Genomic DNA, 12,790 nt, shown 5'->3' with positions numbered 1-12,790 from the left:
TAAACCTCTGCTGTGCAGTGTCCTAACTTCATCCTTCTCCCAGCAAGAAACAGGAGGCCAGTCCCAGAGAGCCCATCACGTTCTGGGCCCGCCCCGCACATCACGCCATTTAACCCCCAGTAACACCCTCCTCCGCAGGCGAAGAAGGGGCGTCCTAGACAAACTACGTAACTCACTCCAAGTTCAGAAAAATAAGCAAGGTCGGGGCAAGGATCGGAACCCAAGAGCGATGCCAGAATCCATGCCCTTTTACTCCTGAGCTCCATGTTCTGGGCTCTGGTGACGTCAAGCCAGCTCTCCACGGCCTTCAGAGATGCTGGCCTCGGGCAGGAGCCCCGCGGGGCTTCGATCGAAGGCACAGTCGCAGTAGGACGGGCCAAGCAGCACCTCCCTCCCTGCAGAGACCATGGTCTAGTGCCCTCTTGTGGCTAAACATGGAACTGGAACGAACGTGCGTGGGAGGAGGCTCTTAGGCGTGTACCGGAGAGACTTAGAATCCTTGGATTCCTACACAATTTGTCCCCAGGGCTGGCCCTGGAGCCCGACCTGTAGCTGATAGGCTCAGGCCGCTGCAACGGCCAGGAGGGACTCAGTGAGTGTGTGGGAAGCTGACCAGGGCGACAGCAGCGTGTGGACCTCTGCAAGGGGGCAGGGGTGATGCTGAGTTTTCCTGGCAGGGGATCCCTGGCATCCAAACCCCTGGGGTCGGAGCCTGGGGACGGTAGGCAGCAGGCAGGCTCTGCCTAGGACACACAGCCACTCGAAACCCCAGCTCAGTCTATCAGCAGGAACCATAGCAACCTCCTCCTTCTTTCTGCTGACACGTGTCTCAGCTACTGTGTAACCATGCTGAAACACACACCACCTTGGTCCCCCATAGCTTTGGCTCAGGTGCCAGCTCTCTCCAAGAACCTACCTCTGACCCACTCTTCAAGGACCCAGAAACGTGCCTGCCCGTCACCTCTGAGAGACTCCCACTGCAGTGCCTGCCACTTGGGCCCCTGCACCCATCCCATGCCAGGCACCCAGCACGAACTCGTGTAACCCCCCCACCCCCTCTGCGCAGACGGAGGGAGTTAGCCTGACTGTTCGGAGGAAGAAACTGAGCTCGGAGAAGTTGAGCGACTTGTCTAAACTTGTGCAGGGGCGAGGCCAGGATTTAAACTGAGGGCTGTTTGGACAAAGAGACCACTGTTACCACCACTATGCGAGGAGCTGCCTCTCAGACCAAAGAGCCACTGAGAAGCTCAGGCGCAGTTGCTCTAACCGAAGACCCTGCGTTTGGAGGCTAACCTGCCCGGGTGTGTCCGATGGGCTGGAGAGAGGAGAGACGGGACGCAGGAAGAACAGAAGAAGGACCATCAACAGGGTCCGTGCTGGTGCAGAGGACGTTCTGGAGTGCGGTCGTGGGAAGAGGGCAGAACACACACACACACACACACACACACGTTCTCACTGAAGCCTTACACTAACCCAGTATCACTATTATCTCCAGTTTCCAGATGAGGAAACCGAGGATCCAGGAAAGCAGCCAGCTCAGGGTCCCAGCTAGCCAGAGCGACAGGTGTGATCTCGGGCTTTACTGAATATTTTGCCCTCTATAAGCAAATCATCTCCGGCTCAGTGGGGCCACAAATGTTAGCTTCCTCCCTGCCACTTAGGGTACCAGTCTCAAAAAAAAAACACAAAAACCTGTCAGCAATGAGTAGGTGGGGAAAGACTGACCACAACAGATAGAGGGCCCCGCCGGCAGCACGGGGTCCAGCGGCCACGGTATAGGGGGTCAGGGACAGAATCGAGGGACCCGGCCCCACAAGCTCACCCCCACCCCCGGGGCAGCAGAGCAACCTGCTCAAGTACGAGACTGCCGGGAAACCACCGAGGAGAGCCCAGAGTACTCCCACAGAGGAAACAGCCACCAGTGACCCGTCCGGGCAGGGCCCACGCCCCCGGGGTCTGCGAGGCCGGTTCATGCCGTCCATTTGGGTGACCAGCCTGTGAGCGACCAGAGACAGGGCATGGAGAGGCCAGGAGGCAGCCCCACGCTCTCTGGTCAATATCAGGAGGTGCGGTTTAAGGAACAGCTACTTGGTATCTAGGAACCCCCAGGCTTGGCAGGGTGGCGGCAGGGAGAGGTGAGGACACCCCCCCACTTGGGCCAGCAGGTATACCGTCTGTGGCCTGAGGCGCGGGTACAGCTCACGGGCTCCCCCACACTGGCCCCGCAGCAGGGCCCTCTGCCGCCCTCTCTGGGTCCCCACCAGGACGATCTCCCCGGGCGGCAGCAGCGCCCAGTCACTCACACTCATCCCCCCCCCCCCCAGGCAGTGCACTGGTCCCTCCTGCTGCTGCTGAGACACTTGGGGAGGGGGGGAGAAGGAGGGCACTCCGGGCTGACCTCCGTCCACACGGGACACTCTCCCAGCCACCTCCTGGGCAGCGCAAGTCCAGAGGACTCGCACCCCTGGGCTGCAGGCACGCAGGAGGCTGGGCCGGCTCTGCCGAGCCAGGACCCACGGGGTGAGGGGGCGGGGAGCGCACCTCCCTGCTCGGCCCGGGCTCAGGAGCAGCTCTGGAAGCCGGCGCACATCTCGCCAGGCCGGTGTCACATCCCCCAGCCAGCTCCTGCCTGGGAAGCCAGCCGCGAGCCTCAGACGGTCTTGTGCACGGCACTGCCCTCTGGTGGCCACCGAGGGTCCAGACGCACACAAGCTTGGCCGGCACGAAGCCAGAGGCTTTAGGGCTTGTTTACAAGACCTCAGACGCGGTGTGTGCGCGGGACGGAAGAGCACCGCCGGGGGTGCACGAAGACGCGCCCCAAGACGTGCACACGGTCCAGTTTACCGTGACAGGCGGGGAGGAGCACCGTGAGTCTGAGATTGCTCCCTTTTCTCTCCTCGCAAGGAGGTTATTAGGAGCTCCTCTCACGCCTCTGGAAGCAGCCAAACCCCTCAGCGGAAGCAGAGGCCGGGGGTGGGAGGTGGGGGGAGGGGCCAGGCCCGGGGGGCTGCCTGCCTTGTGCCGGGAGCCCGCTGGGGCACTGAGTCCTCCGCCTCTCGTGAGCCTCAGGTTCCTCCTCTGTCAGCCTGGCTTTGGCTCCAATGATTTCTGAGCCCCTTTCCAAATTGGATGATTTATGGTTCAAAGTCACGGTTTTCTTCCGAACTCAAAAACGCTCCCAGACACCCAGAAATGGACGGGACCACCATGGGGCCCACCGGTTCAGAGAGCCGAGGGGAGGACGACATCACGCCGATCGGACCGCGACCCTGTGGGCCAGACAGACCCCGACTCCCAGGAGGGGAAACCGAGGCCGGAGAGGTTCTATGATGCAGCGAACGCATCCAGCCAAGAGGCAGCGAGAGTGGGGTGTGGCCACAAGGGCTCGCCCTGCACTCGTAGCCCTTCGCTGGGTGCTGCAGCTCCCCCCTGTGCTGAGAGCTGGGTGCTTCCACGAGCCAAACTGGGCGGGTGGCGGGGAGGAGACAGACGGGGCCCAGGGGTGTCGAAGCCACTCATCGGAGGAGGAAGCAAGAGCAGGACCAGGAAGAACTGAGCTCACCCCACGGAAAGATGCTCTAAACATCGGTCTCCCTCCCCCAGAGCCCCAGCACCCCAAACCCTGCCTGGGAGAAGCCTCCCAGGCCTCTGCTCTCCCATCCCCCCCTCCCCAACGGGGGGCAGGCAGGGACACCACTCTGCTGCTGACCAGGCCTCCGCCCAGCCGCCAGCTTCCTGCATCCCCACCAGCCTCGGCTATCGCCTGGTCCCCGTGGGCGCTGACCTGACCTCAGAGGCCGGGATGCCACGGGTCGGTCAAGGAGGCCTGGGAAGAGGCTTGGCTGAGACGTGACCTGGGGGGAGGCTACAGGTCAGCAGGGCAGGCCCCCCCAAGCTGCTGGCAGCCAGGCCACGACAGGCCACCCCACCGCCATCGGTATCTCATCTGCCTTCCCCTCCAACTGCAGCCAGGGCGATTCTCACCCATGGCACTGAAACGTCAGCAAGCGGAGCATCCCCCTGGACCTCCACGCCCACTCCTGTCCTTTACCAGTCCTGTCTGTGACCCTGTGGCCAGTGCGCGTTACTAGGCATAGGGCAGTGTAGCTTCACACTGAAGGTCAGGCTGCTCTGCCATGTACTGGCTGCCTAAATTAAGTAAAGCAGGTGGCACCGCTGGACTCAGTTTCCCCATCTGTAAAGTGGGCCTGACGACAGCACTTCTCTCTCGGGGCTGGTGTGGTGCTGTGACGAGCTATGACCTCCCAAGTGCTTGGAACAGTGCCTGGAACAGAGGAAGCGCTCAGAAAGGCCAGTTATTCCTCATGCTGAGGTTCCGACGGCTGTCCCTTCACAGGCACAACACGAAGGGTCATGAACCTCAGAGCACGGCTCCCAGAGCTCACAGATAAAGAAACCGAGGCCCAGGGGAGAGGAGGGGTTTGCAGAAAGCTGGGGAGAGGCCAGGCCAGAGGAGCTGCTGGGGACGCCGTGCCCAACGGTGTTTGCCTGGGGAAGGAGCCCTCAGTCTCCCGCCACCCAGACCCCAGGACACGTCCGGAGGGACACACCGGAGAAGGGGCAGGTGGGGGGCTGAGGCAAGCAGAGGAGAGGCTGCCCAGAAAGGCTGGGCTCCCGGCCGGCCGCACCCACAGACGCCCACTCTGGATGTGCACAGAGCTTCGAGAGCTGTGCCCAGCGGATTTCTAGCTGGTGTGGGCCGCCAGCTGGGAGGAGCCCCGGGGCCGCCAGCCTCGCATACTTGCTGCCTCTGGGGACCCTGGATTTGGAAACGTGGCCCCAGAGGGAGACGCCGTCCTGGGCGGGGCCCTGGCTTCGACAGAGTCCCCGGGACGGGCACCAGGGCGGAGGAGGGGGAGGGGAAGGCAGAGCCCACCCCTGGGAAAACAGTCTCCCAGCACCCAGCGGTCCCCAGGAAAGCCTCAGCCCCTCTCTGGGCCTCTCGTGGGACCCCCGTGGGCAGCGCGGGGAAGGTGGTAACTGCAGCCCTACCTGCCAGCCCTGCGTCCTGGGGGTGGGGCCCACATTCAGGGCAGTAGGCAGAAATTTGAGGGCCCTCCCTCACTCTCGCGGACCGAACCCACGCTGCCCGGCCCGAGGGGGACTCGGGGGCCCCAGAGCAGAGGCGAGGAAGGCTCAGGGGCGGCAGGTGACTTGCGCTGATGGCTCAGGGGCCGCCGGCAGACCCGGGGGGCTGGGCCCGGCCTTCAGTCCGGCCACACGCAGACCCGGCTGCCGGACACTGAGCCACCCCCCACAGGTCCCTCCCTCACAGGCGGGCTGCTGCCATGCCGCCACCCCTGGGGACGAAGAGCTGAGGGGCCGCAGCCGGAGGGCGAGTGGCGTGCCCAGAACCAGGACGGTCCTGTGGGGAGCCCCAGAGCGGGGGCCTCGAAACCCTTCCAGGTCTCTCCTTTCGTGAGCCACACACCTCAAGCACCGGGACTCCCATTCCACTTGTGACTCTGTTTGTTCGTCAGTAAAATGGGGCTCATCACCCCTGCCCGTGCACCTCCAGCAGCCGCCGCGCCACAGAAATGAACTCTACCGCCACACCCGGGCAAGTGCGGTGGAGGCCGGCGCCGGGGCATCAGGGGGATGGACAGCCCGCTCCAGGGGACCACAGGCAGCACGTGCAGGGGACGGCAGGCGGCTGTGAGAACTGGCCTGGGCCCCACCCAGGGACCAGGGGACAGCCGGGATCCTGATCGAGAGCTGAGACCCGCCATGCCACCGGCCTGAGCCCTCCCCACGTCACCCCTGCCCCCTCCTTGGGGCGGAGCCAAGAGGGGAGCCAAGAGGGGCTGCGGGGTGACCCCTCTCCTGGGGACCCCCATCTCCTCTCAAGCTCAGACCCTCCCCAGCGCAGCACGGGGTGCCACGCTCTTGATTACGTATGCCTCAGCAAGGAGAGCTTCGTCTCCTCACCCCCAAACACGCACATTTACTAAATCACACGCTGCAATCCACGGATGAAATATTCCCCTTTCTAGAGACAAGTAATTGGAAGTGGAAGCTCTGGTAGTTTCCTCTCACGCCCAGACGAGGCCCGGGCTGAGCAGTGAGTGGAAGCTGGGCAGAGACCTCTGCCCCTGCCTGGGGCTCAGCGTCCTCGGGGAGCCCCGGGGCCAGGGGCCGGCCTCCCGCTGCGGGCAGCACTCGGTCTGGGCAGCAGAGTCCCTCCTGTGTGGCCCAGAGTTCTCCAGGGACGGCCAGCAGCCGGTGGCCAGCTAGGGAGCTGCAGCCAGCGACCCACAGGGGTCAGCACCAGTCGTGACAGTGAGGGACGTGCAGAGCCTCCGGGGACGCCCCTCAGGCCCTGGGATGGCACATGTCTGAGGACGGAAGGGACACTGTCCTAGGTTCTCAGTTCCCAGTCAAACGGACAGGCCCTGAAAGGCTATACAGCTGTCTGCGGTGACTCGTGACAGGCCACGGCCAGAGCCGGGCGTGGGACTGGCGGGGCTGCCCCTTTCCCGAATCCATCACCCCCAGCCCACTGGAGGCCCGAGGGGACCCCGGGACAAGCCGTTCAACAAGCACCGGAGACAGGGACCCCGGGCAGCAGTGGAGATGCCGCAGCCCCCTCGGGGCCACAGGAGGGAGGACCACACAGCACCCGAGAGCGCCCAGGAGCCAGCCGGGGTGGGGGCAGACGCGCAGAGGCAGGGTGAGGCTGGGGAGGTCCCTCTCCACAGCAGCACCCAGCGCTCAGGCCCGCAGGCCCCCGGGCTCCAGGCGCAGGCCTGCAGGGGCCGGCTCCCAAGTGCTCTCACAGCCAGGGTCAGGCTGAGCCGGTGCTGCCCGAGCTGTCCCGTGCTGGGTCCCCTGGTGCCGCTGAGCTGGGCCCCTCGGGGGACTGACCTTGGCTCTCAGGGGCTGGAGCAAACCACCCACCAGTGCGGCCTCCAGGCAAAACCCCAGGGCTTCTGCAGGCCAAGGTCCCCGGCTTCCATCCTGGGGTACCTCTTCCCTATCTCTGGGGGCTGTAACCACTCCCCCTTCCAAACTGCACCTCAAAGGCCCCTCACACCCCAGCCTGCCTCCCTCGGGCCTGCCCCCGCCTGGGGCTCTTCACCAAGCCCACGGTGCCCATGGGGCCGGCCCACGCCCTGTCTGCCTCCCAGCTCCCCCTGGTCACTATGGAGGCCGACGCCTGGCCCCTGCATCCCCGGGAAGGCCGAGAGTCGGGGAGCCGGCCCGGCAGCCGGAGCTCGGAGGGACCCTTCACCCCGCCAGGCCAAGGCCTGCCAGGAGGGCCGGAGGGCCGCAAACACGGGGGACCCAGGGTGGCTGGTGCAGGCAGCCAGCTGGCGGCCACCACGTCCCTGCCAAGTGCCCACAGCCTTCTCGGGCCTGGGGAGCGGACCCCCAAGAAGGAACACCCAGCATAGGGGTGCCATCCCCTCCCCTCCCCCTCCTCCCTGAAAGTCAGCGGACGCGCCGTGCCAGCCCAGCCCCCAGCAGCCCCGGCCCACAGAGGTGGCCCAGACAGCCACCCCCCGCCCAGCCACCACCCTCCTGCCTTTGTGACGTCAGAGCCTGGCTGGGCGCGGCCTCGCGCCGGCCCGTCTAGGTGAGGGTGCCGCGTGTCAGTGGCAGAGGGGCTGGCCTCCTGAGCACAACCAGGCCAAAAGGGAGGGCCCCGGGGAGCAGCCTGGCGCCGGGAGGGGTGGAGGTGAGACCCACACGTCGGTCCCGAGGCCCAGCAGCTGACCGCCTCCTGATACTCACGGGGGGCGGCCTCCTCATCACGGAGGGGGGCCCTGGGTCTGCCTCCCGCGGGCACACGGGAGCCACGCCACACCCCTCCCCTGAGAGAGAGGACCACGGCCCCCAGAACAGGGGGGCAGATCGTGGAGGGCACCCCCGCGTTCCCCGAGCTCCTGCCCAGCCTCTTCCTCACGCCCCAGCGTCTGGCCCAGGCTGCCTCCTTGGGCATGCCCCAGCACCCGGAGCCTCGGGCCGGCAGGGGGCTGCGGGCCCTTCCCGCTCGCTCTCTGGTGGCGCCACCCTCCTCTCCAGCAAAGCCCGGGCTTCAGCTACAGCCCCCCGAGGTCACACGGAAGGAAGCCCCCCGCCCAGCCCAGAGGGCTCCTCTGGGCCCCAGGCCCTCCTTTCCAGCCTGTTCCCCACTCTGCGGGGGGCTGCCTGGGCCTCAGGGCTCACCAGCCGGGCGGCATGCCCCAGGGACAGTGACGCTGCCGCCCCCTCGGGGTCTGACCGGACCAGGCAGCTGGTCCCCACGCCAGCAGGGCTCCACTCCCTCCCCCCACTGCCCTCCGCCTCCGGGCTGGAAGGCAGGGCCCCTCCCGGGCTGCAGTCAATACCAGCCATAGACCTGACAGGGCACCAGGGAGAACACAGGCGAGGAAGGGTCATCGGACCCTCGACCTCCGACCTGCCCCACCTGCCACTCAGCGGAGCTCCAGCGAGCACCCAGTGCCTGGGGCTCGTGGGTGTCGGGGCAGATGCAAGGGAAGGGGTCCCGACTTCCTGCTGGGGGGCGTCCTACTCCTGAGGCAAGGACGGGGACCCGCACAGAGGGGCTTCCAAGGCACTTCCGGCTCTCGGCCCCCCCCACGCCCTTCCGGGGTCCTCCGGCGGCCAAGGGGACAAGAGGCCACCCCATCGCCAACCTTCCCCGCACCCCCGTCTTGGGCCATCTGCCTGGAAAGACCACCGAACTCTTCCCCACCAGGCTGCCCGCCCCCCCCACAGCATCGTTCCCAGAAGGGTTGTGCGTCCGGGCGGCTGGGCAGAGCCTGCGTGGCCGTGGCAGTCCCTGCCTCCCGCCGGCTGGCCGCAGGCGCACACCCTTGGAGCAGAGCACACGCCCGATGCGGCCGGCGGCTCCCAGAGACCCGCGGTGGGCGGCTGGGGTGCCTTCTTTCCAACCCCTGGCCCACTCGATCCCCCGGAAATCCCTGGGTCCAGCTCCTGAGCCCGTGGACCCTCTGCTGAGCTGTGCCCACCCCACCCCCCACGCACACACACACATACAACGCTGGCAGTGTACTTCCAATTCGGAGTTTCCCCAACAACCTCACTCCGCCAGACCCCTGTCCCTGCCTCCTTGGGGACCCTGGAATGCTGTGGCCTGCAGCGTGGGAGAGGCACAGCTGGGACCCTGCTGTTTCTCCTGCCCCCCCACCCTTTCCTGTGCTGTTTATCTTGTCTCCAGCCAGCCCCCGGGGGCTGAAAGGGGTGAGGGGGCGAATGGCGGCACAGCCAAGACACGGGGCCGGGCCAGGCAGGCCTCCTGGGCCACGAGGCAAGCACGTCTCCTCGGCCGCACTCGTCCCCTCAGAGTGTTAAGCTGCAAGAATGCTGGCAGAGTCTCCTCGAAGCCCAGAGGGCTGGCAGGCTTGGGAGAGAGCAGAGCTGCAATTCCTCAGGGCTTTGCAGCCCCAGCACCACGCCGGGGCTGAGGCAGAGGGCGGGCTGGCGCCAGGGAGAGCAGCGCCTACGGCAGCGCAGCCCCTCCTGAGTCCGCCCAGATGCCTTCCCCAGACCCCGGCCAGGACTCACTTCAGTGCAGACCCCTGTCCGCATCTCACCCACTTGGGGAGTCCCCCCCCCCGGGTGGGACTCTGGGGCGGGGGGACGGGCGAGGGCTGCCCCCTGACCCATGCCAGGGCCATCCCCACCCACCTCTGGAGGGCAGGAAGGGAGGGGTCACCTGGCTGAGGTCAGTGGCAGGAAAGATGGGCAGGCTCCCCGGACCCCAAGCTCCCTCTCCCCACCCCTGCTCCTGCCTCCTCCCCGGCCACAGGAAAACAGCCAGAACAGAGCAGGCCCCCACGGGTCTCCCGGATGCGGGGCAGAAGCACACCCAGGCTGGCCAGAGTTCCATTTTCCGAATAAATGGATTTGCACGGTCATATGTGTCAGAACCCCCCCGGTCTACAGAACAGGCAAGCCCTAGCTCCCCCTGGCTCCCCTGGCCCCCCTGGCCCCCAGTTCCTGGAGCAGCCCTCCAATCCTGGACAGGGATGATCCCCCAGCGCCCAGATGCAGAGGAGAGTAAAAAAAAAAGGGGGGAGGGGGTCTCAGAAATGCCAAAAAAAATGGGGCTGGAGAGGGCAGGCGAGAGAGAAGGGAAGGGGTGGGAGGCCCCGGCGGCCCTGACAGCCCCCACATGTCCGAAGTGTCTCTCCCAGCCCCAGCAGCCAGCTCCAAACTTGTTTACTCGTGAGCGTGCTGTGCTGCGTCCAGAAGGAAACAGTTAAACATCCCCGGCGGATCCGAGCCGTCTCTATCTGTCACCTTCCCTCCCGGGCTGAGCACCGAGGCGCCGGCGCCGCCACCGCGGCTGCTGCCAGGGACCCGAACCTCATCTACTTTATCCTACTTGAGTGTGGCCAAACTGTTGCTATTTCGCGGGGGGGAAGAGAGCCTGATTGGCACCCTAGGAATAAGCCGCAGGGGTGGGAGCGGGGGCAGGAGCGGGGCGCCCCCCTCCCCCGTGCCCTCGCCGCGGGCAGGGGGTCCTCTCCCGGCAGAGGCGCACGGGCACCGCCGATCTCGCCTGGACAGGGCCCGAGTCACCTGCACGCGCAGCCCGGAGCATCTCCCGAGCCAGAGCGAGCCTGACGCGGGCCCCAGGCGGACGGGCGAGCGAGCGAGCGAGCGAGCGAGCGAGCGAGAGGGAGCCGCGGCCGAGGGGGCGGCGGGCGGGGAGCGGCGCCGACTTACATGGAAGTGATGTTCCTGGAGATGTCAGTGATGTTGAGGCCGGCGTTCCCCGTGCCGTTGCCCGCGTCCTGCCCTTCCAGGAGCGGGAAGAGGTTCCCATCGTCCGGCCGCCGGCAGCTGATCTCCGTCTTGCTGCAGACGCAATTCGCCGGGCAAGCCAGCACCGAGCCCACATAGTCCAGCCAGACGCTTCCCAGCAAGAAAATCCGCCAGAAACTACACTTGGCCGGGCAAAGAGAGACATCCATCTCCGATCGCTGCTTCTAAAAAAGAGGAGGAGGAGGAGAGGAGAGGGGGGTTGGGGGTGGGGGGGGAGCAGGGGCGAGCTGGGGGTGGGGGGGAAGGAAACAAAGACGGCGAGGGAGGGGGGAGGGGGAGGGGGCCTCTGCCTTTGAAACGCCGTGCGATCAGATGCGAGATCCTTCAGCGTCTGAAACCATCGCGCTGCCGCTGCCGCTGCCGCCGCCGCCGCCGCCGCCGCCGGGTGGGAGCCGCGGGGAGCGCCTAGTGGCGCGGTCTGCCTGGCATGGTGGCCGGCTCGGCGCTCGCCGGCTCTCGCCGGTCGGGGCTGGAGCAGCGAGCCGCGCTCGCCGACTCCGAGACTTTGCAGGGTCGCAACAGCCGGTGGGGAAGCAAAAAAAAAAAAAGGAAAAAATGGTGCTAAAGTCACCAAGTCCCACCTACTGGGCAGAATTAAAACGGACACACCTGCAAAACACACACACACTCAGGCACACTCACACACACACAACGCCCCGAGCCAGGAGGAGGAGGAGGAGGAGGAGGGAGATGCAGCGGAGCTGCGGCGGCCGCCGGAATGGCTCGCCGCGCGCCTGCAGAAATGCCCGAGCGCTCCGAGCCCCACGCAGCCGCCCGGGTCCTCGGAGCGTCTTCCTCGGCGCCCTCCCTCTCCCCTCCCTCTGTCCCCTCCCCACTCGCCACTCGCGGCCGCCTCCCCCGCCCCCCGCCCAGGCTGGGAGCGGCAGGAGAGCGAGTCTCCCCCGCCCTTCCCCGCCCGTCCTCTCCCCTCCTCTCTCCCCACCCACCCACCCACCCACTCGGCGGCTCGCCGCCACCCGCAGCCGCGCGCGCGCGCGCGCCCTCCCGGCCGCTCCACGCCTCGCGGCCCGGCGTCCGCGAGCCGCAGCCTGGGGGAAAGCGAGAGGAAGGGGAAAAGTTGCAGTTGGGATGGCGAGGGTCTGGCCTGGGGAGGCGGAGTCGGCGAGCCGGCCGCGCGACGCGGAAAGGCGCTCTCCCTCCCACTTTTTGGCCCTCGCGCTGCCCGGTTTTGCTGCAATTCGGCCCGCGGGAGGAAGGGACGGGGACGCGGCCGAGGTGACCGCGGAGCGCTCCCCGAGCCCGAGCGGGGGGCACAGGCTCGCCGACAGCGCCGGGAGCGCACAGCAGCCCCGGGGTGGCGCCCCCCGCCGAGGAGGGGACTGCGGACGCGAGGCCCTCTGACTAAATGACACTCGCTTCCGGGATGGAGAGCCCGGGAGCTGGGTTCGGCCGGGAGGGGACTGCGGGGCTCGGCCTGGTGGGTGCCCCCGCGCCCCCTTGGCCGCGGGGTTTTTTGCTTTTGGCCTTGGGCAGGCAGGGAACACGCGCAGAAAGGGCTGCGCCGAAGAACCCAGGTGGCCCCCAGGCGGGCCTTGCGTGCGCGAGAAGCGGCCGGGGACATTGGGATGCAAGGGGCATTTTTTGGCAAGCACGCGGCCGGCACCGCCGGAGGCCGGTTTCTGGGGCTCTCTCGCGTGAGTCGCTCGGGCTGCCGGGCGAGGGGGCGGCGTGCTGCTCTCCCCGGATTCGGGCGCGCAGACCCTCCTTCCCTCCCGCCCACCCCAGCACCCCTTCCTGGTAGGGGCGCAGGGCAGGTGCAGCCAGCCTCGGACACGAGCTCAGATCCCCCACGGGGGAGGCGGGAGGGGTCCCTACTTTTTCCCTGGGTAGGGTGGTATTTTTTTTATTTATTTTAATAAAACGCCAAGTAGGAGCTGTTCGCTGAGAAAGCCGGAGCATTCGCTGTGGGCCAGGAGAAGAAAGGGTTAGAGAAGTCCGGGCAGGCAGACAC

At 66.6% G+C, this 12,790-nt stretch overlaps 1 protein-coding gene across 4 annotated transcripts in view; it reads right to left on the bottom strand.

Moving 5' to 3' along the window:
• The window catches only part of NTRK3 (neurotrophic receptor tyrosine kinase 3), a 265,673-nt gene extending 254,700 nt beyond the window's left edge, over window positions 1–10,973 (bottom strand). For all 4 annotated transcript variants that reach the window (XM_045825072.1, XM_045825073.1, XM_045825075.1 and 1 more), the window contains exon 1: window positions 10,720–10,973. In XM_045825072.1, the coding sequence (XP_045681028.1) occupies window positions 10,720–10,967 (248 nt within the window). In that variant the 5' untranslated portion in view covers window positions 10,968–10,973. The remainder of the gene's footprint in view (window positions 1–10,719) is intronic.
• Between the last annotated feature and the right edge of the window lie 1,817 nt (window positions 10,974–12,790).

The sequence above is a fragment of the Phyllostomus hastatus genome, unplaced genomic scaffold (assembly GCF_019186645.2).
Source record: "Phyllostomus hastatus isolate PE091 unplaced genomic scaffold, TTU_PhHast_1.1 phas_scaffold_555, whole genome shotgun sequence".
Lineage (NCBI taxonomy): Eukaryota > Metazoa > Chordata > Mammalia > Chiroptera > Phyllostomidae > Phyllostomus > Phyllostomus hastatus.
This window is presented reverse-complemented; position numbering and strand designations above follow the sequence as displayed.